At 37.4% G+C, this 22,408-nt stretch overlaps 2 protein-coding genes across 2 annotated transcripts; both read left to right on the top strand.

Annotated features, from left to right (window-relative positions):
- Nucleotides 1-5,010: 5,010 nt before the first annotated feature.
- Nucleotides 5,011-10,939, top strand: LOC148880924 (plastid lipid-associated protein 3, chloroplastic-like). The gene is made up of 3 exons (XM_088963014.1): nucleotides 5,011-5,715; nucleotides 9,998-10,193; nucleotides 10,457-10,939. Exons 1-3 carry the CDS (start codon nucleotides 5,093-5,095, stop codon nucleotides 10,766-10,768), a joined length of 1,131 nt encoding a protein of 376 aa, XP_088819140.1. The 5' UTR covers nucleotides 5,011-5,092; the 3' UTR covers nucleotides 10,769-10,939.
- Nucleotides 10,940-14,842: 3,903 nt separating this feature from the next.
- On the top strand, nucleotides 14,843-16,258 carry LOC148880923 (putative calcium-binding protein CML18). The gene has a single exon (XM_088963006.1). The coding sequence runs from the start codon at nucleotides 15,524-15,526 to the stop codon at nucleotides 16,013-16,015; it is 492 nt and encodes a 163-aa protein (XP_088819132.1). The 5' UTR covers nucleotides 14,843-15,523; the 3' UTR covers nucleotides 16,016-16,258.
- Nucleotides 16,259-22,408: the final 6,150 nt, after the last annotated feature.

Below are 22,408 nucleotides of genomic sequence, written 5' to 3'. Positions count from 1 at the left end.
TTCCTTTGCCCTTCATTGACCAAATTCTGGAAAAACTTGCCGGGCAAAAATATTTCTGCTTCTTAGATGGTTATTCTGGGTATATCCAAGTAGTCATTTACCCTGAAAACCAAGAGAAAACTACATTTACCTGCCCTTATGGAACATTCGCCTTCCGACGAATGCCGTTTGGATTATGTAATGCACCAACAACCTTTCAGAGGTGTATGACGGCGATTTTTTTAGAAATGGTGGGTGATTTCTTAGAAATATTTATGGATGATTTCTCTATCTTTGGGGATTCCTTTGAAACATGTCTCAAACATTTATGAAAAGTTCTTTAACGATGTATCGAGAGAAACTTGGTCCTCAGTTGGGAGAAGAGCCATTTCATGGTCAAAGAATGCATTGTTTTAGGTCACATAGTTTCCAAACAGGGTATTGAGGTGGATAAAGCAAAAATTGACCTAATTTCTAAACTTCCATCCCCCACTTCTATCAAGCAAATCCGTTCTTTTCTTGGACATGCCAGTTTCTACCAACGATTTGTTAAGGACTTCTCCCAAATCTCCAGGCCATTGTACAACCTTCTAGCAAAAGATGTTCCATTCAGTTTTAATGAAGCATGTCTTAAAGCTTTTGAGTACTTGAAAGAGGCGCTGGCCAAGGCTCCAATTCTGCAACCTCCTGACTGGTCTTTGCCCTTTGAAATCATGTGTGCTGCCTTCGACTATGCCATCGGAGTTGTTTTGGGACAAAGGGTGAATTAGCATCCTATGGTAATCTATTATGCAAGTTGTACCCTCTCAGACGACCAATTGAATTATACCACCACAGAGAAACAACTGTTAGCTTTTGTATTTACTCTGGAAAAATTTCGCCCTTACCTATTAGGCACTAAGGTTGTTGCATATTCTGATCACTTGGCCCTAAGACATTTGTTGTCAAAGAAAGAGGTGAAACCCAGGCTCATTAGTTGGATTTTTCTATTGCAAGAATTTGACGTTGAGATTCGGGACAAAAAGGGGTCCAAAAATGTGGTAGCTAATCATCTGTCCCGAATTCAAATTGAAAAAAGCAAGCATGTCCATAACTATTCCTTTCCAAATGAGCACCTCTTAGATCTCTCATAATGCTCCCCCATGGTACACTCATATTGTCAATTAGTAGTACGTAAAATTCCCGAGGGGTGGTCTAAGAATGAGAAAGACATATTATTTTCACAACTCAAATACTACTTCTGTGAAGATCCCGAGGTACTTATGTCATGAAAAACTTTTGAACCGAATCAAAAGGTCTGGCTTTTTAATTCTAGGTTGTGTTTGTTCCTTGGTAAATTAAGGTCTAAGTGGGACGGGCCATTTATTGTGAAAAAAGTGTTTCCATATGGTGCAATTAAAATTGTTGATCCAAAGAATGGAAGCTCGTTCAAAGTAAATGGTCAAAGACTTAAGCCATATGTGGAAGGAGTCTCAGAGAGCGGAAAGATTGAGAAAATAGGCTTAAGTGATCCAGAGAAAATGGCATCTGGCTGATGGCGTTAAACTTAGCACTGGTTGGGAGACAACCCAACGTAGTTTTCAGTTGTTTTTGTTTCTTTTCTTGATTCGAGACTACTTAGAAGACCTTGAACCCCTTGGAAAACCCTCTTGATTGATCCCTTTGGCCCAAGTCCCTTTGCAACATTCTAGTCATGCCATTAGGGATAATGGCACTTAAGTTGGGGGGTGAGGAAAAAGAAAATAATAATAATAATAATAATAATAGCTAAGCCTTTAGAAATGTAGAACTAAAAAATTTATTGAGAAATTTTTAAGTTTTTCCATTAAAAGAGATTTCCAAATAAAAAAAAAAGTTGAGGAAACCGATAGAAGAATATTGAATTTTGTAGAAATTGGTAGCAAGTGATAAGAGTCAAAATTGGTCTTGTTTGAATATTGTTAAAACCATTTAGAAATTGGAAAATACTCCCAAGTTTGCCCCTAGAAGGATAAAAGGAGAAAGATTGAGAAATTAGACAAAAGTTCTTCAAGTCATTAGAAACAGTAGACTATCCTGAATAGTGTTTCCAAAAAAAAAAAAAAGAAAAAGGTCAATGGACACCCTGGACTTAGTAACTGGGTCTCTTCACCTAAGTTAAGTGTTGATATTCGCATCAAACAAGAAAAGGAATGCCAAAAACAATCACCTAACACTTAGTAACCATGTCTCTTCACGTAAGGCAAGTGTTGAGATTCACGTCAAATGGTGGAAGGTAGCAATAAAAATAAGTATGCATCTCAAAGTTCAAGGGTAGAAATCCATTGTCAGAAATGGTAAGAAGAATACCTATCCGATTTTGAAATCAATCTCAGATTTTCTTAACAAACTGCAAATGGAAGAGTATACAAGATTTTTAAGCTAAGTTTCTAAATATTCAAAGCAAGACAGTTTTACCCCTTAAGCCCAATACTGATATATACAAAGTTTGAGAATTCTGGAATCAGGATACTTAGTTGATTTCGTCAAGGATGATCTTGCTAAGGGAATGACTTCTTTTTATACTCAGTAGGACTTTAAGGTTGCATTGCTAAGGACTAGTAATGATCAAGTCAGGGGTGTGATAATTTTGTATTTTAATGCCTTAAGGGGCATCATTTCAGTGGTATTTTAGGCCTTAGAATAGTCAAAATGTGTCATTTTCCCAATTAAATTCAATATTGTGACCTCTGAGGGTCTCTATGCAAATCTTGGGAAAACAGGGGAAGTTTCAGGGCTAAAATGCAATTTTTGGGAAGCTGGTGTGAATTCCAACTAAGAGAGGGGGTGTTTCTGTGAAAAACTGAGCACATGAGGGCACCTCTAACAAACCCTATCCACGCTAGGCTATCAAATCTCTACCCTCCACTCTCTCCTAACCTCTAATCTCAACCATTCAAGCCTTAGCAGCACCTCATACCCTTAGCTCTCTCCCTATACAACATCGTAGCCTTACACCTCACTCCTTAAACCTCAATCAATCACCTTAGGGTGCCACATCACACAGACCAATCACCTTTCTCCAGCTATAGGCACCCAAATCTACACCCTCTATTTTGGGCGCCCAAATCTTAGCCCTACATAATACTGAGCATCCTCTCCTCCTCTTTTTAGCCTTAGGATCTCCTTAGAACAATCCTAACCCTCCATTCTCAAACCCTAGGGCACCCATATTTTTGCATAAACCCAAAAGCTACCCAAGGGGCCCTTGAGAAGGTGTTGGTCAATTCACCCAATTCACAAGGCTAAGGTTTCTTGAGGAGTTCAAGGGTTGTAAAAGGGAAGGACGCCCAGATCTTGTCAAGAGGGGTTCCTACAAGCAGTCCAGCCAATCTGCAACTACTGCCACTGGATTTGATCAACCATCCCTTTTGTTTTCTTTAGACATAACCCAAAAAATAATACCTGAATTGAACTTAGATGAACACCACTTACATGGTGTTTGGAAGTGTGGGCGCTTTTTGGGACCGATTTTCAAAAAAAAAACGTCCATGCTTCCAAGACCCGTTTTTCAAAAAAAAAAACACTTCTACCACGTAGGCAGTGAGCAACAACACTATGTTGTTTGGTAAGATAATTTTCATCACCATTTTTCATGTATGTGCTAACAGGTAAGCACCACAGGATACACATCTGGGAGAAACGATTCACCGATATACATCGGTGGGGTCTCGATTTTTGAGGCATACCCGATTTTTTAATAATCGACTAAACCAAACAATGAAATACATGGACATTTATTGAAACACTTATATAGATCCGATGTGGCACTGTTTTTTTTTAAATGGCCTCAATTTCAAACATCTCATTAATTAGAAATATCATAGAATTCCATCTTCAATTTTGCTTATAAATAAAGCGATGCATTCGCAAAGGGTCCCGACTAAACATGTTCATGGGTCGAGCTGGGTCGGGCTCGGGCCGGGCTTTTTCTCTTTATTAACATAAACTTTTCAGGACCGAGCCCGAGCCCAGCTCGACCAATGGGCCTAAAACTTGGGGCCAAGCCTGGCCCTCAAAAAAGCCCAAAGTCCGGGCCCGAGCCCGAAGCCCGACTTGGGAGTCTGAGCGTCGGTGCCGTCTGAGAGAATGGTGCCTGTTGAGTTCGCCGATTCCTATGAGTCTGAGAGTGAGAATAGAAACCCAGAAAGTGAGAAAATAGAAGATGACAACAATGCCAGCTACAGAGAGAGAGAGAGAGAGAGAGAAAGAGAGCTCACCGCTCGAGAGAGAGAGAGAGAGAGAGAGAGAGAGAGAGAGACGATCTAGATCTGGTGGTGCCACCTGCTGGTGTGGCGGTGCTTGAGTTCGCAGAATGAAAACAGTGCGCCTGGGTTCTGGTGGCACCGGCTGGAGAGAGAACTGAGAAGATAGAAGACCTAGACTAAGAAGAGAGAGAACTGAGAATGAGAAGAAAGAAGATGAAAACGGTGCCAGCTAGAGAGAGAGAGAGGGAGAGAGAGAGAGAGAGAGATCACCGCCAAAGAGAGAGATGACTAGCTCTGGTGGAGTCGGCCGTCGGTGACTGAGTTCACAGGTGCAGTTGGGTTCATCGGTTCTAAGAATTGAGAGGGAGAAATGAGAGCCGCTTCTGAGAGTGAGAAAGGAGAATGAAAAGAAAAATTTTAAGTATTTAGGGTTAGGGTTAGGTAGCTTAGGAAAAGTCGGGCTGAGCCAGGCTCGAGCCGGGCTTTTTTAACAAATCCTGAGCCCAGCCCGTAAAATAGTCAGGCTCGAGCTTTTAGGCCCAAGATCAAGCCCGCGAGCTAAAACACATGCTCAAACCCATCCGGGGCCGGGCTGGGCCGGCCCGTCCGGCCACCCGGCCGATGAACAGGTATAGTCCTGACGAGCACTCCGATGATCAACCAAAGATGCCCTTACCTTTTAATTCGACACGAAGCTGGTTTTAATATCTTACGTGGGACCATTAAATCGCTGAATTGTACACGTGGGAGTTAGTTTTGGTTGGTACGTTTGTCCTTTACTAATTTCTAAAGAATCAAAACACATGTATAAGCGGAGATAATGCACCCAAGCCAAGCGACTCCTCTCTTTCTCTCTCTCCTCCCGTTCCGGCTCCCGCGAACCGGAAATGGCGCTGCTGCTAACCTCACATCCTTCGCTTCTCCTCAAACACCCCAAAACGCTTCGTCTCTACTCTCTCCGTTCCCTAAATCCTTCTCTATCCTTCTCCCTAACCTCCCCAAGCTCCAAATTCTCTTTCCTTCGTGTCCGTTCTTCATTATCCGGCGAAACTCCCGGGCAATTCCCCGGTCGATATTCAGTAAACAAGCCTCCAAAAAATCAAATTTCCAATAAGAAATCCTCTGCCAAATCTTCCGGGAAGATCTACGCTGAGAAGAAAGATGATGGGACTTCTTCTGCGGGCATTACCGACGAATGGGGAGAGAAAGCTGAGCCCGAAGCAGAGACTTCGTACACGAAGTTCTCTGATGCTGATCCTCCCAATGATGAAGATGAATGGGAAGGTAGTAAGGAGAGCGCGTCAGGGAATGGCAGTGCGGCCTTGTACGATAAGCTTGGGGACTTGAAGCGGAGCTTGGTTGATACTGTTTATGGTACTGGTTTTGGGTTCCAAGCATCTGCAGAAGTAAGAGCAGAGGTTTTGGAATTGGTTAATCATCTGGAATCTTCGAATCCCACTCCTGCTCCTTTGGAGGCTACATCCCTTCTTGATGGAAACTGGATATTACTGTAAGTGGGTTTTCTTGGTTTTAATCTCTTTTCTTAATTTTCTTGGTTCTAGTTGTCAACGGCTTGCATGTGAAGAGGTGCTGTTCTTTGAATTGATTTTAATATTATCGACTTGTCAGTGGAACGGGAAATGGTCATATTAATCCAGTATTGGAATCATACACAAATGACAACACCAAAGAGCAATTGAATAATGGGACACAATAAGATATGGTGCAGATTCTGGTTGATAATAAAATGGTTTCTTGTTTGCGGGGAACGCAGTAACATGCAGTTGGAGCCAGCTAGTTGTTTGATTGAAGCAGAGGGGAGTTCAATGAACTGGTAAAGTGAGAAGGGCATCTGGACAACAAGAGTCATGCAATAGGAGAAGCCCATTGTCTGAAAAAGAATAGGGAAAATTATCTAATTATACTGAGTAAAAGATCAGTAGTAAGTACTTGGAGGGAAAATTATCTTCTCTATACGATAAATTAGTTTATTTTCTTTTTATTATTGATACCAAGTACCTGTTAGAAAAGGAAAGAGATAACCACTGCTTCAAAACATGAATCTCTCTCTCTCTCTCTCTCTCTTGTGTTTTCTGTTCTTCGGCTAGCATCTACCATCTTGTAGTAAAGAAGCTGGAAGTAAATAAGAAGTGAAATAGGACGCAAGGTAAAGTTCGCTAATGGTAAATGCATATAATTGTTTGTTGAAGATGCAAAACTGCAGGAGAAAATGAAACTGGGAAAACAAATGGAATTTGATTACTTAGAAAGAATAGAGCTTCATCTATAAATTTTTCTGTTTTAAATTTAAAAGAAGGGTTAGCGAGAGAGGATCAGAGAGACTCGCTTCCTCATCATTTGTTATTTTGCTTGTTCCGAATTCTTTTACTGACAGTTATTCTATCATGTATGAGAAGTCAATTTTCCCAGATGAGGTATTAAAAGAACAAAATAATAATAATTATAATAATAAAAAGATATAATTACCATGTGGTTTCAATGTGCTCCAGCACTTCTCATACATTTATTTATCGTAAATATGCTATTAAAACAAACGATATAATTACCATTCCCAAAAAGAGGTTTTCTAGATTAATGTACCTCAGATACAAGAAGCAAATGCAACAAAAACCAGAAAAATAAACATCAACATCAAGACCTACTCCCCCTGCACCCACACCCAAACACCAACAGCATTTCCTTAACTACCATAAAAAAAGCAGGTTTTAGAAGCACTCTTTTCACCCTTCTCCCCCTCCCTCTCATATCTATGATGCTTTGGCCTCCCAGTTTCAATGAATAAGCCAATTTGACATCTCCTGTCAATTAAAGTTTCCTATCCTCCAATGCACTCAGCTCCACTATCAAACACTAACAGCACGCCCTGAACCACAAGAATAAAATCAAATTTTAACAGCTCTCCTTTCATCCTTACCCCCTCCCCCTGCTAGGCCTCACCATCAGTTCGAATGAATAAAACCAATCCAACATCTCCTTCTCTCAATTAAAGTGTCCTATCCTCCAATACACTCAGTTGTACTGTCACGTCCTCTGTCCCTACTTACAACCTTTTGTTCTTATCCTAATTGGTCATTTTCCTCCAAGTAGTTAATGAAACTTCAAAACAAAATTTTCGCCAGCTTGGCCTTCCTCTCCTGTGGGGAGACTCAAAACTGAACAAAATGTTAATTTAATGGTGCATCCAATTGACTAGTGACCCCCAGACTCACTGTGCTGAATAACTATCACTCTCAGTCCACTTCTCCCAAACTACAATTTGATGAAGTATATCCCGTGGAAGCAGTCCACTTCACCCACAAGTAGCCTCCTATGAATGCCCTTCTCATATCTGTTATGTTTTGTCATAATACATCCATTTCATCTCAAGACTTCTTATTGCTTTCTTCTTATCATGTTAATGGTATTGACTACTATGAATTTTTTTTATCATTGACTACTTTTATTCTTATTAATACTGTGCTTAGAATATCATCAGATGTAAATATTGTAGTCATTAACATGTTTGAGAATTCCAAGTGGAAGTAAGATAATTGAGAACCTACAAAATGATAGTGCATTATTTAAAATAGAGCAAAAGAAAGTACAGTTGGTTGGAGGAATGCTCTATGTAACAAATCACCTTTAAAAATGGTGCATATCTAAATTCCTACTGAATAAAAATGTTGTTAACTTACTCATCTGAAAGTCCTCCTAAGAGGGTTCTACATCTTTGTTTCCATTTTACATGTGCTATTGCCTGAAGAATACTTTTTCAATTCTATTACTCCTTCAAAGGGGCTTCTTGCTGCATGTTGATAGGAATGACAACGGGTGGGGACCATATTCCCCGTCCCCGACCCCAATTTTGAAATTAATCCCCATCCCCATCACCATCCCCAATCTCCGCCGGGGATAAAAGTTGTCCTCCATCCCCAATCCCCGACGGGGCGGGTTCCCCACGGGACCCGAATCCCCAAAATTTTTTCAGATAACAGTATTTTTTGAAAAATAAATTTACTTAAAGTAAATAAAAATTTTAAAATCTAAATAATGTTTTAAATATGTTATATATATATATATAATCAGGGTCAGGGTGGGGTCGGGGATGGGGAAAATTGCCATCTCTACATGTTGACAATTCTGTTGCCTCACTCTCCTTACAAGTACAAAAGCATAGAGGAATCATATGTAAAATATGAATTTTGGTGCACGTAGTTTGTACATTAAATATTTAATTAAGTTCTCATCTTTCCCTTTCTTACAATTTACATAGTTTTGTCCTTCAAAGAAAGTATTGTAAAGTATTACACCATTAGAAGAAGGGCAACTGGAGAAATGCACCACAGCCCCCCCTATGGTCCAGAAATCCCCTCAGGAATACAATTTCCCCTCTCCCCCCACCCCCCACCCCAATGGTTGGCTCCCCCTATGGGCACATCCATATTTATTCCACCCACCACCAATCTACTTAGGTTTTGCCCCCCCTCATAAAAAATTCCTGGCTCCGCCCCTGCACTAGATCCATTACTAATTGTACTTAGAAACTATATTAAGTACAGTGTATAACGCTTTTTTGCACTCTGTGTTGCAAATATATATTCTTTAAATGATGATCCTTATCTTCAAGCCTTTTAAAGTATCAATTATAGTTTAGTTTATTTTATTCCTTTACTTTTAGTCTTTTACATATATATTATTGTCAAAATCTTCAGAGTTAAATTTAATTGCCATTGATCTGAAAGGTATGATAGATATGTATATACATTATTATACTACTTTTCACTCCAATCTCATTTGCTAGTTATTCTGCCAATCAGACAATCTTCTTTTCTTAGTTGAAGTAAAATCATCGTTTAAAAATTATATATAGTTTTTTCTCTCTTTATAATATCTGTGATGAGCTTGACCTTTTGGAATTTTAGCCCGTGGCTGCTCCAGAAATGGTCTATGGAGTAATGTCGAGCAATGAAGAATCATCTGATCAATAAATGATTATAGCGAAGATGAAGATGTTTACATGGACAGTTTGCAACCTTAGATAAAAATAGGATTAGAAATTATTTCATTTGTGCTACTCTAGTAGTAACCCCAATAGGTGATAAAATAAAGAAGAAAACTAACTAGAAGGGTTTGACCATCTGCTTAGAAGACCAGCTATTGCACCAGCAGGATGGAATTGTTTATGAAAGTTAGAAAAGCTCAGGAAGGCCAAAAGGGACATGGGTTGAGGTAGTGAGAAATGATCTGGGAGCTCACAATTTGATAGAGGTCGTAGCCCGTGATAAAGTGAATCAACAGGATCCATATAGCTGATCTTCCCCTCCCCCTCCACCCCAAGTTGATTGATGGCATCAATTTTCTATTGTCATTGTATTGGAATATTGAGGCAATGAGGAAGAATACATTAAATATATGGTGTGACAGTAAGGGTTAAGTGTGTTTGAGCTATGACCCAAAAGTGATCAATAATCTTTATTGAAAGAGGAATCTAGAAAGGTTTAGTATTATGGAACAATATTAGGGGAAACGTTCAGTAAACTTTTTTGTTTATGTTCCAGTGAGAGGTCTGTGAGATTTGAATTGAAGATTTTCTCTGGATTTGTCTGCCATTCATTTATAAACTTTTATTTGTACTAATCAAAATAAAATAGCGGTATTTTAACAGCTGTTGTGATGTTTTATGAGTAGGATCCTTCTTGAATCTTGTGGTCAACCCCGCATTATTGGGACTCGGGATAATTCTTAATAGATAATGTTGATGATGATCTATGTTGGTTTGTTTGGTTCATTAGGTACACGGCATTTTCCGAGCTCTTGCCTCTTCTGGCAGCTGGGACAACTCCATTATTTAAGATTAAAAGGATATGCCAAAAGATCGACACCAAAAGCCTCGCCATAGAGAACTCCACTGCACTCTCTAGTCCTTTTGCTACTTTCTCCTTTAGTGCGTCTGCTACTTTTGAAGTCCGAGGTCCTTCAAAAATACAGGTACTATCACAAGCCACATGCGAGTTCAGATGAATTACATTGCATAAAACATAAAGAGTAACTTGATTAGATAGATTTAGTTTGTAATCAGTTGAACAATTTCTCACATCCTTTTAAGGGTTGTTCAAATAGAATTTCAAGTCTTCAGAATTGTTTCAGTTACTGGATAAGGAGCATAGCTTCTATCCTCAAAAGGAACGCATAAACCTCCTCCATTAGAGACCATGTCTGTGATTAGTTATCCCTTGACTTTTAATCTGCAGGTCAAATTCACGGAAGGGGCCTTCCAGCCACCAGAAATAAAGTCTACTGTTGATCTTCCTGAAAATGTAGAAATTTTTGGGCAGAAGATTGACTTAGCACCCATACAGCAGTCTCTCAAGCCTCTGCAAGATGCTGTAGCAAGCATTTCTCGGGCAATCTCTGGCCAGCCACCTCTCAAGCTTCCAATTCCAGGGGAAAGGTCTCAGTCCTGGTTGATAATAACATACCTGGATAAAGATCTTCGGATATCAAGAGGCGATGGTGGCTTGTTTATTCTTGCAAAAGAAGGTAGTTCCCTGCTAGATCAGTAGCCATCAATTTCATGTAACCCCCCCGTCTCTGCTGAAATCCAATAAATTTTGTGTATTCCATTGTACTGTTGTATTCTATACATCTATGGTTTTTCTATTGCTGTGTACTGCAATGTACATCTGTAAGTTTTCTATTAGGCATCAATGGACAAAAAGAATTCCTTTACCACATTTTCCTGAATTCTTAGTCGGGATTCTCCGCATTAACTTGACCTCTTCTAGGACCTCATCTTCGGTTTGCAATTTACCATAAGTAACTTTTGAAACTTGACCTCTTGATTGAATCCAGCCACTGGTTTTAACAGATTGGATTAAAGCCTGGTCAGATGTGTAAATAGTAGAGGAAAAAGCCAAAGAAAGGGTCTTCAGTCGAAGGAAACAAATCGTCTCTTTGGCATCGATGTCGTTCCTTCAGAAAACGATGATACATCAGCGCCACATTGAAAAAACGGTTTTCTAGGAAATGTCTGTTTATTTTGGAATCGTTTTTTTTATAAAAAAATGGTCTTCTAAGTTACGCCATAGAAATTGAGAAAGCATGGTTTGGAGCAATGCCGATTTGACATTTTCTCAGATTGGAGCTCGTTACTAGCAGTTATGTAGACTAATGGGTATCAGTGCCGAAAACAGATATGGAGCACTGGTACTAAATAAAAAGTATTGTTGTTGCTCCAGGAAACGTACTATCTGGCAACAACATTTTCAAACAAAAAAGATATTGTTTTCTCAGAAAACAGTAATTCTAACTCGAACATTGGCAGTATCATTTTCTCAGTGCTGTATCTACAGCATCGATGCCAAATATATACAAAAGCATCAAGAGTCAACTGGCCTAATTTGCCGAAAGTCATCCAAAAGAGATTGGATTTGGGATAAATAGCTTTGTATTGGGTTTTGCAGTTTGGCTGGCTTAACATACTGTGACAAATGAGAGGTGTGCCTTCTATTGTTAAACTGGGCTTTTATTTTTTTTCACAAACAAGCTGCAATTAAGCAGCCCAAAAATTTTAAAATTAGTTCTTGGCTTGGGCATGAATGCCGGTGTATTTGGCGTCAGTTAAGGTCATTAATGGAGCCCTGGTGCATTATGCCGTTATACTATATACACCAAGGGTCCGTTTTGTTCATAGTCAGAATCCGAATTGGAATTTCTATTTCTATAGTTTGTTTGATTCATATAAGAATCTAAATGAAAGTTAGAATCAGTTAGAATAGAATTTTATTCCCAAAGAAGGAGAAAAAAATGGCCATAAACAATGGGGTTGATTCTGCTCAACCAAACAACTAGAATTGGAATGGTTTATTTCGATTCTAATCCTAGACCCTATTCCCATAAACCAAACGAGCCCCAATTGTCAAAATATGATGCTGGCTCAGTCAATGCTCTGGAAGATGATTGACTTTTGTTGAGCTGGATCTGGATCTGTGTGTTTTGGATCTTTGGTGGGTGGAGAAAATAATATATATATATATATATATATATATATATATGGATGGAGCTGTTTGGCAATGTCTTTTAAGTAGATCTTTCAACAGTCTAACAGACCAAAAGATATATCGAATTTTTTTGGAATTTATCTTTGAAGATTAAGACCTGATAAGTATCTGGGTCTATCAGGCTGTTAAAAATGAAGTAGATGGATATTTTAGGCATGATTTTCATCATTTTGGGCATCTGTAAGCTTTATGAATCTTTTTGGTTTTCTGGCATATTTTAGCGAAAGGAGAAAGACCAAATTTTTAGTCTATCAAGCTTTGAACAGCCGAAAAGGTCCCACGAGAAGAAATGCCAAAATGCCCCTACCCTTTGTTCCTCTCTCTCTCTCTCTCTCTCTCTCTCGTTTATTGGGACTGGTTGCCATGAACAATGTTTATGCCTACTGTCAAGAGATGATTTCTACCTACTACCTTCTCAAGCCCACTAGCCACTAGACACCAGTGCATGGAAGAAGAAAAATCTAATAGGTATAAAGGCAATTTTTTGTATTTTTGGGAAAAAGATGATTTCTTTTCCATTTTTTGTTTAAACACTAAAACCCTGTTCATTTGTTCTGAGAGTGGCATCCGAAACCATAATAATTACATTAAAAAGGTATTATGTTATTTTAAATTTTGAATTTTGAATTCTGAAAATTATTAAATGTCTATTTTAATTTTATATTTGAAAATTTATGTTCATATTTTGAAGATACCATTAAAAAAAATAAAAAGTTTTAAGACTCCTCTTTAAGAAATAAGAGAAAAGGAACACCCATTTTCTTCTTAAAATCGAAAGATTTTTTCTTAAGAAAGTAGAGGAAATGAAGAGACCCTAACTTTCTTTCATGCCACCCAAGGTTCAAAATATTGATACACCCGATACATCAGTTCACAAGGGATCAATTTAAGGTCCATCCACCCTTTGAACTGGTCAAGACCCCAAAACACCCCTATAAGAACGTATCGAGAAATCCCGAATATGATACGTATCAACCTTGATGCCACTTGCATCATGGACGTGGCTCACACAGACTGCTTCACATGAAGAATAAAAATAACAAAAGGAATGAACACATCAACCCCATCCAGTTGATGTGTTATCTTCTCGATATCATGTGTTTTCTTCCTGATATCAATATTCACTAGTGAATGGCCCTGTACTAAGTATGGGGAATCAGTAATGTTAAATTTACATTATGGAATCAATGTTGTTAAATTTATAATTATTAATATTTTAAATAATTATTAAAATTTCAAGAAATATTTATTTTCAAAATAGCTTTTCAATAATTATTAGAATATGGATAATTTTCTTTTGTTATGATACGTAGAGGGTTTGTGGAAAACCACTTTTGCATTTTCTGCATTATTTAGGAATGAATTGAAAATGGTGGTAGTGGGTTATGGGATTTAATAGCAACTTCTCAAAAATGCCATGTGTCTAGCTTTTTCCATAAAAACGAGAAGGTCATGTGTCTAAAATCTGAATGGTAGGAGGATGTAGCCTATAGTGGGCTGTGGGCTTTACCAAGAATTTCTCAGAAATTGTCATGTGTCTAGCTTTTTAGAAAATAAGAATGTCACTTTTCTAAATGGTGATAATAGGTTTTGGGCTTTGATAACAACTTTTTAGAAAATGTCGTATGTCTAAATTTGAAAAAGTCACGTGTCTGAATGGTGGGGATTGTACCCTGAAAACCTTCTTCTAATATATACTAGTGAATGACCCCGTACTAAGTACGGGAAATTAGTAATGTTAAATTTATATTTATTAATATTTTAAATAATTATTAAATTTTTAAGAAATATTTATTTCAAAAAATAACTTTTCAATAATTATTAAAATATGGATTGAAAGTGTTTGTGGATAACCACTTTTGTATTTTATGCATTTTTTTAAGAATAGATTGAAAATGGTGATAGTGGGTTATGGGCTTTAGCATCAACTTCTCAGGAAATGCATGTCTAGCTTTCCAGAAAAATGAAAAGACCATATATTTAGTAATGGATTGTGGGTTTTAAGAATTTCTCATAAATTGCCCCTTATGGATTCTCAAAAAATACCATGTCTGAATTTGAAAAAGCCACTTAATAATTTTTTTAATATATATATATATATATATATATATATTAGAGATATTAAATTTGCGCAAAATATTTTAGCCAAAAACAACTCTTGCCACGTCATTAATATCGCCGGCTCACGAATTCGGATTTCCTTCTCATAAATATTTCGCACACCCACCTCACAGTCACAGGCTACGTTGCAGCCGCACATCGTAACATCTTATGTTTAGATGTTCCCAGTTCACGGCTGCAAGCAAGTGATGATTGTGAGGAAAATTGTGTAAGGAAGAAATCCGGATTCGTCTCAACCCTCAAGTCTCTACTGCCCCACAGGTTTTTTTATCACAAGCGTTGTGCATATGGTGCTTTCACAGCCAAATTCACGCTTTGATAAAGCGTCAGATGCTCAAATGCGTGGGACCCAGGTCATCGTTCGGTCAAAGAAGAAGAGGACCGCACAGAGATCATGCAGCGCTTTGCATTTTATCATAAGGCTTATGTGAATTTTCAAAAAGCTGTTGACGAAGTCCTCCAGAGAGGAAAGAAGAACTGTCACGGATCTCCCGCCGATTTCGGTGCTTGGAGGATAGACGGGATTAGTCATTAGGGTTAGGGTTAGGTTTTGGGTGATGAAGAATCAAGTAGCAGCAAGTTGTTCTTGTTGTTGACGAGCGACCTAAAGGCCGACCGTCTCCATTAATGGTGCAAGAGATAAATTAAAAATAATAATTAAACAAATTCTACGCGTGTTTTGGTTGACGAGGGCATTTCACACGGATTCTAGTTTTCTTCTTCGTCCTTGATAGGAGAATCCGCGGGGAGAGATGAGCTCCGGATCCATGAAGGTCGAAACCCAGGAAGATAGATTTTGATCCCAGAAGCAGAGGAAGGCAAGAAAGGAAAGGATCAATAGATGAATTCGAAGTTCTTCTATGTAAGTTCTTAGGGATTGAGAGAAATGGTTTGGTGATCGATCACAGGAAACAAAGATTTGATCACGATCTTGTAAAAGCGTTCAATTTTGGTAGTTAGAGAAGAGAACTCGGAATCGGTTGACGGGAAATAAAGACGCACGGAGAAAAAGGTGAATACAAGCTTGTGAATCCGATGGAAAGTAGGAGCCGGATTTTCGTATAATTGCAGTTTGAAAGTAGGGATTCTGAGGGAGATAGAGGATTGATTGGATTTATAGGAAGATACAGTGTCAAAATGAGCGGTGACGAACCGTTGAAACTCGATGATGAGCAGATTGCAGAACTGAGGGAGATCTTCCGATCATTTGATCGGAACAATGATGGCAGCCTAACCCAGCTTGAGCTTGGGTCATTATTGAGATCACTTGGACTCAAACCGAGTCAGGAACAGCTCGACGCTCTAATCCAGAGGGCTGATATGAACAACAATGGTTTTGTTGAATTCTCTGAATTCGTCGCCTTGGTGTCGCCGGAGCTCCTCACTACGAAATCTCCGTACACTGAAGAGCAACTCCGGCAGCTATTCCGGATGTTTGACCGTGATGGCAATGGATACATTACAGCGGCAGAATTGGCCCATTCCATGGCCAAGCTTGGTCATGCCCTTACGGCAACGGAATTGACAGGAATGATTAAGGAGGCCGATACTAATGGCGATGGCCGTATTAACTTCCAGGAATTCTCTCAGGCTATCACTGCTGCCGCTTTTGACAACTCATGGACTTGAAAGCATTTGACGTTGCTGGTGTGTGTTCTTCTTCTCATCATTCTCTCCTTCCCCCTTTTCACACCGTTCTTTTCTTTCCTCTATTGTTTGTTTCAAGCGTACAATCATTCGGGTTCTCTGTGAAATTGCCTGGAATCGGCCAAGAGTCGATCGGTTGTTGTTGAGCAGAGACAAATGGATGTTTGAATTTTCAAGTTTCAATGTTGAAGATCAGACAAATGGATGTTTGAACTTTCAAGTTTCAATGTTAATTTCAAGGTTATATACTTAGAGGAGCATCTAGGTGTGAAGCCAACGTTGAACATTTACAGATCCGAACTGGAAAAAAAAAAATCAATGCATTGCATTTGTATTGATGTAAAAGATGATTCTTGGATTATGTTGTTTTCGTTTTTGAAAATGACAACAGGATTCTCTAATATTTTTTTATGCACAAATTGGTGTAATAAAAAAATGCAACAGAAAATACTTTCATTACGGACCAATGTGCTTTTACATTATTCTTTTCTTTATTTTTAATGGTGAAAGAGGAATATGAATCATCCAGAAGAACAGAAATTTCAAAACAACCATTCCCATTGAAAACAATATCATGCAGAAAAGTTATACTAGAATCTACCCCAGGTTTGATTTTTTTTTCTTATTTTCAATAATCACTAACAACAATGCTACCAACTTCCCACACTGGGAGAACTAGTACCAAAATTTTTCTTTGTGAGAATCCCTAGGAACCGAAGTTAAGAAACAATACTACCAATTTCCACCATAATATCTTTTATGTAGATCAAATTTACCACTTTGTGCTCTCCGCCAAATCTTTGCTTTCTATTAATTGTGTAGTTTATATGTTCAAATGGATCGACCAAGGTCTTTGGTTAGAATTAAGAAAAGCAGAAATTTATTAGAACATTATATGTTTTTTCTCTGACAATTAGGGTTTAGTTGATGATCCGAGATTCTGCTCTGTTCCTTTTACTGTGAAGCCCTCATTTTCACACTATACTTTATCTTGTTCTGTAACATTGTTGAAATTTTGAAACAAAACCTTCTATTATGGCCTTGCTAACCATTTGGTTGCTAATATAACTATGACTTCCAGGTCCATTAGATATTCTTTCTTTTCTTTGGTGGATCACTTAATAACCACATAGGATGAAATATCTTGTATCGTTTTTTTCTTTTTGTAGAATTTTATCATCTAAATAATCTAACATATGCCAATACAAACAGGAATTGCATCAGCCTAGATTTCAAGACATGGTCTAAATCAGTGTTTTAAAAGGCTGGGAGGCATACGCCTAGAGATGTGCCTCCAGGCGAGGTGCTCCCAAAACGCCCTGATACCTCTGAGGTGTACGCTTCAAGTGCAAGAGACGTACGCCTGTTGCGCTTTTTTTCATGAGGCGTGCTAGAGGCGTATGCCTCTTGTGCCTCATGCACACCTGATATGAAATACAGGAAGAAAAAAGAAAAAAGAAAAAAATGAAAGGAAAGGAAAAGAAAAGAAAAGAAAGGGAAAGAAAAGGAAATGAAAGAGAAGAAAAAAAGAGAAAAAGAAAGAGAAGGGAAGAAAAGATAAGGGGAAAGAAAATGGTTTGCCCCCTGCCCCTTCGGCTGCCCGCCTTCGCTTCGACAAGACCCCCCCTTGAACTATTGTTATGCATCTTTATTCTTTTCAATATAAAAGAATTTTATTAAAAAAAAAGAAAAAAAAAATGAGATCCCCCCTACTCTTAAGAAGGCTTACGCCTCCTTTTATTGGGGAGGCTGACGCCTCTTGCATTCTGAATTATTCCTCATGCCTTTAGGTAGTGAAACGCCTCCACATTTTCAAACATTTGTCTAAATAGTTTTTCAGTATGAATATGAACCCATTAAAAGTCAAAATATTAAAATTGAAAATGGTATCTACCTCTTATTTTGCAGCTTTTGATGGGGAGAGTGATCATTGGTAGACAACATTGTGTTTATCCTTGAAACAGCCAGAGAAAGGTAAAATACTACTTTTTTTTCTTATATACAAGATGGTCAAATACACAATTGAAAACCTGAGAGCAAAACTGCCAACTTGATTAAGATTCCCTAAGAAAATAAAATTTTGAAACAAGTTTCCCTTGTAAATCATCGTCATCTAGAAAAATGATCTCTTCGAAGTATAAGGAATTCAAGATCTGCAAGTAACAGCAAATGAGAAACAAACATACCAGGTAGTAACTGTAAAGCACTCCCTTGTAGAAGACAGATTCTTGTTTTGGGCATGTGAAAGTTAAAAGATGTAAGAACTCCGTGTAACTGAAATTGAGGTGCAGGAATACAATTTGGAGGCCTCTCTGCAAAATCTTTTTTTGTTGTGCTTGCAGACACATTCAAGATGTCATTGTTTAGTTTTCTTTTATCAGACACATTTGGAGGCCCATGACCTGCGGGCGTCTGCATGTTTGCTTTGTCTCCATACTTCATTCCCAAAACCCCATAACCAGCCTGCTTTTGAATTTGTTGTGAGAAGCCCAAGTGATTTACTAATCAAGTGTGATAGAAAGAGAAATAAAAAATAACATAAACATCAATTGTATGCCCTGTAGAGTGTAGAAGGTTGAGTAGAACTGTAGATAATTGTGTACAGATGAGATGAGCAAGGAATCAAGGAATAACTCACTAGGTGGCACGTTAGCCAGGAACCTATTGCACCAGTTACGAATTCTAATTTACATGGCCCTATTTGATTTGCCAAAACTCCCTTGCAAGCACGTCAAACACAGTTGCCGTGCAAGTTTGCTTTTCCCATTCTTCTTCTTATAAGCATGCTTTCACTCCCCCACAAGCATGGTTTTTAAAAACGAACCGGCTCGAACCGGTCAGGGGTCCGGTTACCGGTTTGAACGGTCTGACCGTTTAACCCAAACAGCCAGTGTGTTCTGACAAAAAAATTAAAAAAAAAATTAAAAAATTAGAAAATAGTCAAAACCGTTTGAACGGTTCGAAGGTTTACTGGCCAGTCGTGATTTGCCGACCAAAATCAACGGTTTTGGAGGAAAACGGAACCGGTCAAGTGATTGGTGACCGGTTTTCCGGTCTGGTCCGGTTTTGAAAACAGTGCCCCCAAGCATAATTGAAAATAAAAATAAAATAAGACTGTTTGCTTGTATGATTGTTTTAAATCTAAACATGCAATTCCTTTAGGCTGTGTTTGGAAAGGGTGTATATGCCAGTTTGGTACATTATTGTACCCCAGTCCTGATTTGCATGCATTTGGAAATGATGTTAAAATGTCGGCTTACTTCGATGTTAAGGCTGTAGTTGGATGCGATGTAAATCAAGAACCGATGTAAAATTTACATCGGTTCATTTTTGTACGTATTTAGTAAAAAAGTGTAACCATTATCGACGTAAAACTACACTCCAGTTTCAGTTTTGCATGTGTTTGGATGGAGTATAGTTTTATGTCGATGGTAGATGTAAAACCTCATCACATTTAATGTTTTACATCGATAGTCGATGTAAAAACTACATTGATTTTATCGATGCAAAACTTAAACAACTTTTTACATCGATTTCAAAATACAATGGTCATATAATCAATATATTTTACACTGATGACGTTTTACACCTCTTCCAAACGCAGCCTATGGTAAAAAACTATTTTGATCTTAATAAAGTAAATTCACGCCCTTCTTCCATTGACAGAAGCACTCATGTTTTGCATCACTAGTTGCCAGACGAGAAGAGTGCAAAATAAAGTGAAAACCTGGTCCTCAATTGCATGCACCTGAACAGGATCATTGATTCATTGCATTTACACCGTTTCCAAACGCAGCCTAAATTTGCTGCTCAGCTGTCAACTTTTTGATAAGAAGGCCTGTTTCATTTTGCTTACTTCAGTTCCCTTCTCCTGTGATTTCTATAGACTATAACCAGACCCTAATCGATAAATTCTTAAATAGTAATCTGTAGATTATATATCAATAGATAGTTGGCATATCTTATTCTCAAGTTTAAACAATTTTCAATGTTGAACGAACCGGCAGTCAGCAAATTTGCCCTGACAGGGGTATATTATTTGGCTCAGTTTGGGAAGTGTGCAATACAAATACGTGGAGTGTAAAACCTTGTATTTGTACAGTATACATTTGGTTTCTGGTAAGAACGCATTTATGAACCAAAAAGTGACAGCTTTCACAAATTTCAAGGCATGTTTGCACCTAAAATGAGAGCAAAGTTTGCATCAAAAAAATGGATATAAAGTTGGTCAATGTAAAAAAAAAGGTAGATTGAAATCTAAGAATTTGTGTTTATATCCATTCCAATCTATTACTGCAAAATTAAATCAACTTTGCATTTGTATGGACCAAAATGCACTCTATATACTTGTATTTGCACTCTTCCCAAATGGAGCCTCTTAAAATGCATTCTACATCATTTGTATTCGCATTCTTCCCAAATGGAGCCTTATTCATGTTACAGTTTCTTTTAAAAGAAATACAATCCAAAATCCAATCTATTTACTAAATGCTCCCTGTCTGTGTCTTGCCATGGGAATTTCTGACCAGCTTCATCAAACAAGGGGTTGATTAGTCCCTCGGAGTTGTCATTAAGGACATGAAGAGATCCTGCGTAGATCTGTCAATGGGACCAATCCTGAACCAATTGGGACAATTACGGCAGCGCATGGGAGCCTCTGTCATTCATGGAGAGATGTTTGCAACAGACAGTGGTGGTATTCTGTGGGTGGTGATGTGGGAATTGCTTGTAGGTAACAGATCCGGAGTGCTATAAAATAGACCTAAATCCAAATCAGTTATTAATCAGGATCCGATTAGATTTTAAATATTACTTGGAATTTCCATTTTTGATAAATATAATGTTAATGAAAATGACAGTAAATAATAAACTGGTTTATATATTGATAAAACAAGTGTCTTTAAGCAAAGTTATCTTGTTCTGCCTATGATTTCATCCTTTTAAATATAAAATATAACAAAAATTACAAAAAAAAAATAGACCTTTACATATTAATTACATAATCGGTTCAGGACTTAACTGGTTCTGAACAGCAAAAACAGGTTCCAACAAATTAAAATTGAGACACAAAACTCATAACCAGAACTGACATAATTGGTTAGTTTGGATGGTGTTTGGCACCGGTGTGTTTCATTAGGGATTCGTTTCTCAAAGAATCACCTAACGGTTGAAAAATGTTCTATGAAAATTGAGACACAAAACTCATAACCAGAACTGACATAATTGGTTAGTTTGGATGGTGTTTGGCACCGGTGTGTTTCATTAGGGATTCGTTTCTCAAAGAATCACCTAACGGTTGAAAAATGTTCTATGATCGTTTCACAGAAAAATGCATTTGGTTCTGTTTCATGCCACATCATCAAGAAAAAACGTTTTCCCCATAAATGTATTTGGCAGTATGGTGTTTCTCCATAGCGATTTCTTGTCTCTAACATGACTTCATGCAATGCATGTGCATATGATGCACGCTATTATTCTAATCCAACAGCATAGATTTAAGGCATAGAAAATTAGAAAAAAGGCATGATTTAATACATACAAATTTACTGAATAAATATGCATAATTTATTATAATCCAACGGCATATATATATATATATATATATATATATATATATATATATATATATATATATATAACATAACTCAGAATCTGAATAAATAATTTAATAAATATTTGCAAATAAATGGCAATGTTTAAAAAAGTTGTGAGAATAAAACATAAATTTAATTAAATATGAATTAAATCATAGAAAATTAGAAACAAGCTAGATTTAAAGATACATAAAAATAGCTTAAAATAAATAAATAAAAAGGTATTTTATTAAAATAATACTAAAAGGAACAAGCATAAACCTTTTGCAATAAGCACATAAAAAAAAATACTTCTATTTGCATGAATACTTCCACAAACATTAAAATTACAAATAAAGAGGTGGGATTAAAAAGTTTGAAGTAAATAAAACATAATTTTACGGCATGGAAAATTAGAAAAAAAAAACCTCATTCAATTATAGATACATGGAAAAAGTTTATTCAAAAGACATTATTTTATTAAAAATAACTTGGACATGGGTCAAAAATCCACATTAAATATAAACAAAATTTCAAATAAATAACTATATTAATAGTTTAAAGAATAGAAAATAAAAAAAAAAAAGGTTTAAAAAACTTAAAAAATTTTTAAGAATTCTAAATAAGTAACATCCTTAGATTTAACATGGGATAGTGTAGCACTCAAATAATTCACAAAAAATAAAACATAATTCTGCTAATACATACAAACTATTTTGCACATGAGTTCCAATTGACATATATGTTTACATAGGTGGGCCGAAAGTTCATACTAAGAGGTGCATGCCTATTAACCCAAAAA

Source organism: Nelumbo lutea, chromosome 1 (genome assembly GCF_056320005.1).
Source record: "Nelumbo lutea isolate HS-2025 chromosome 1, American lotus-T2T, whole genome shotgun sequence".
In the NCBI taxonomy this organism is placed as follows: domain Eukaryota; kingdom Viridiplantae; phylum Streptophyta; class Magnoliopsida; order Proteales; family Nelumbonaceae; genus Nelumbo; species Nelumbo lutea.
Note: the sequence above shows the minus strand (reverse complement) of the source record. Positions and strands in the feature narration are given on the sequence as shown.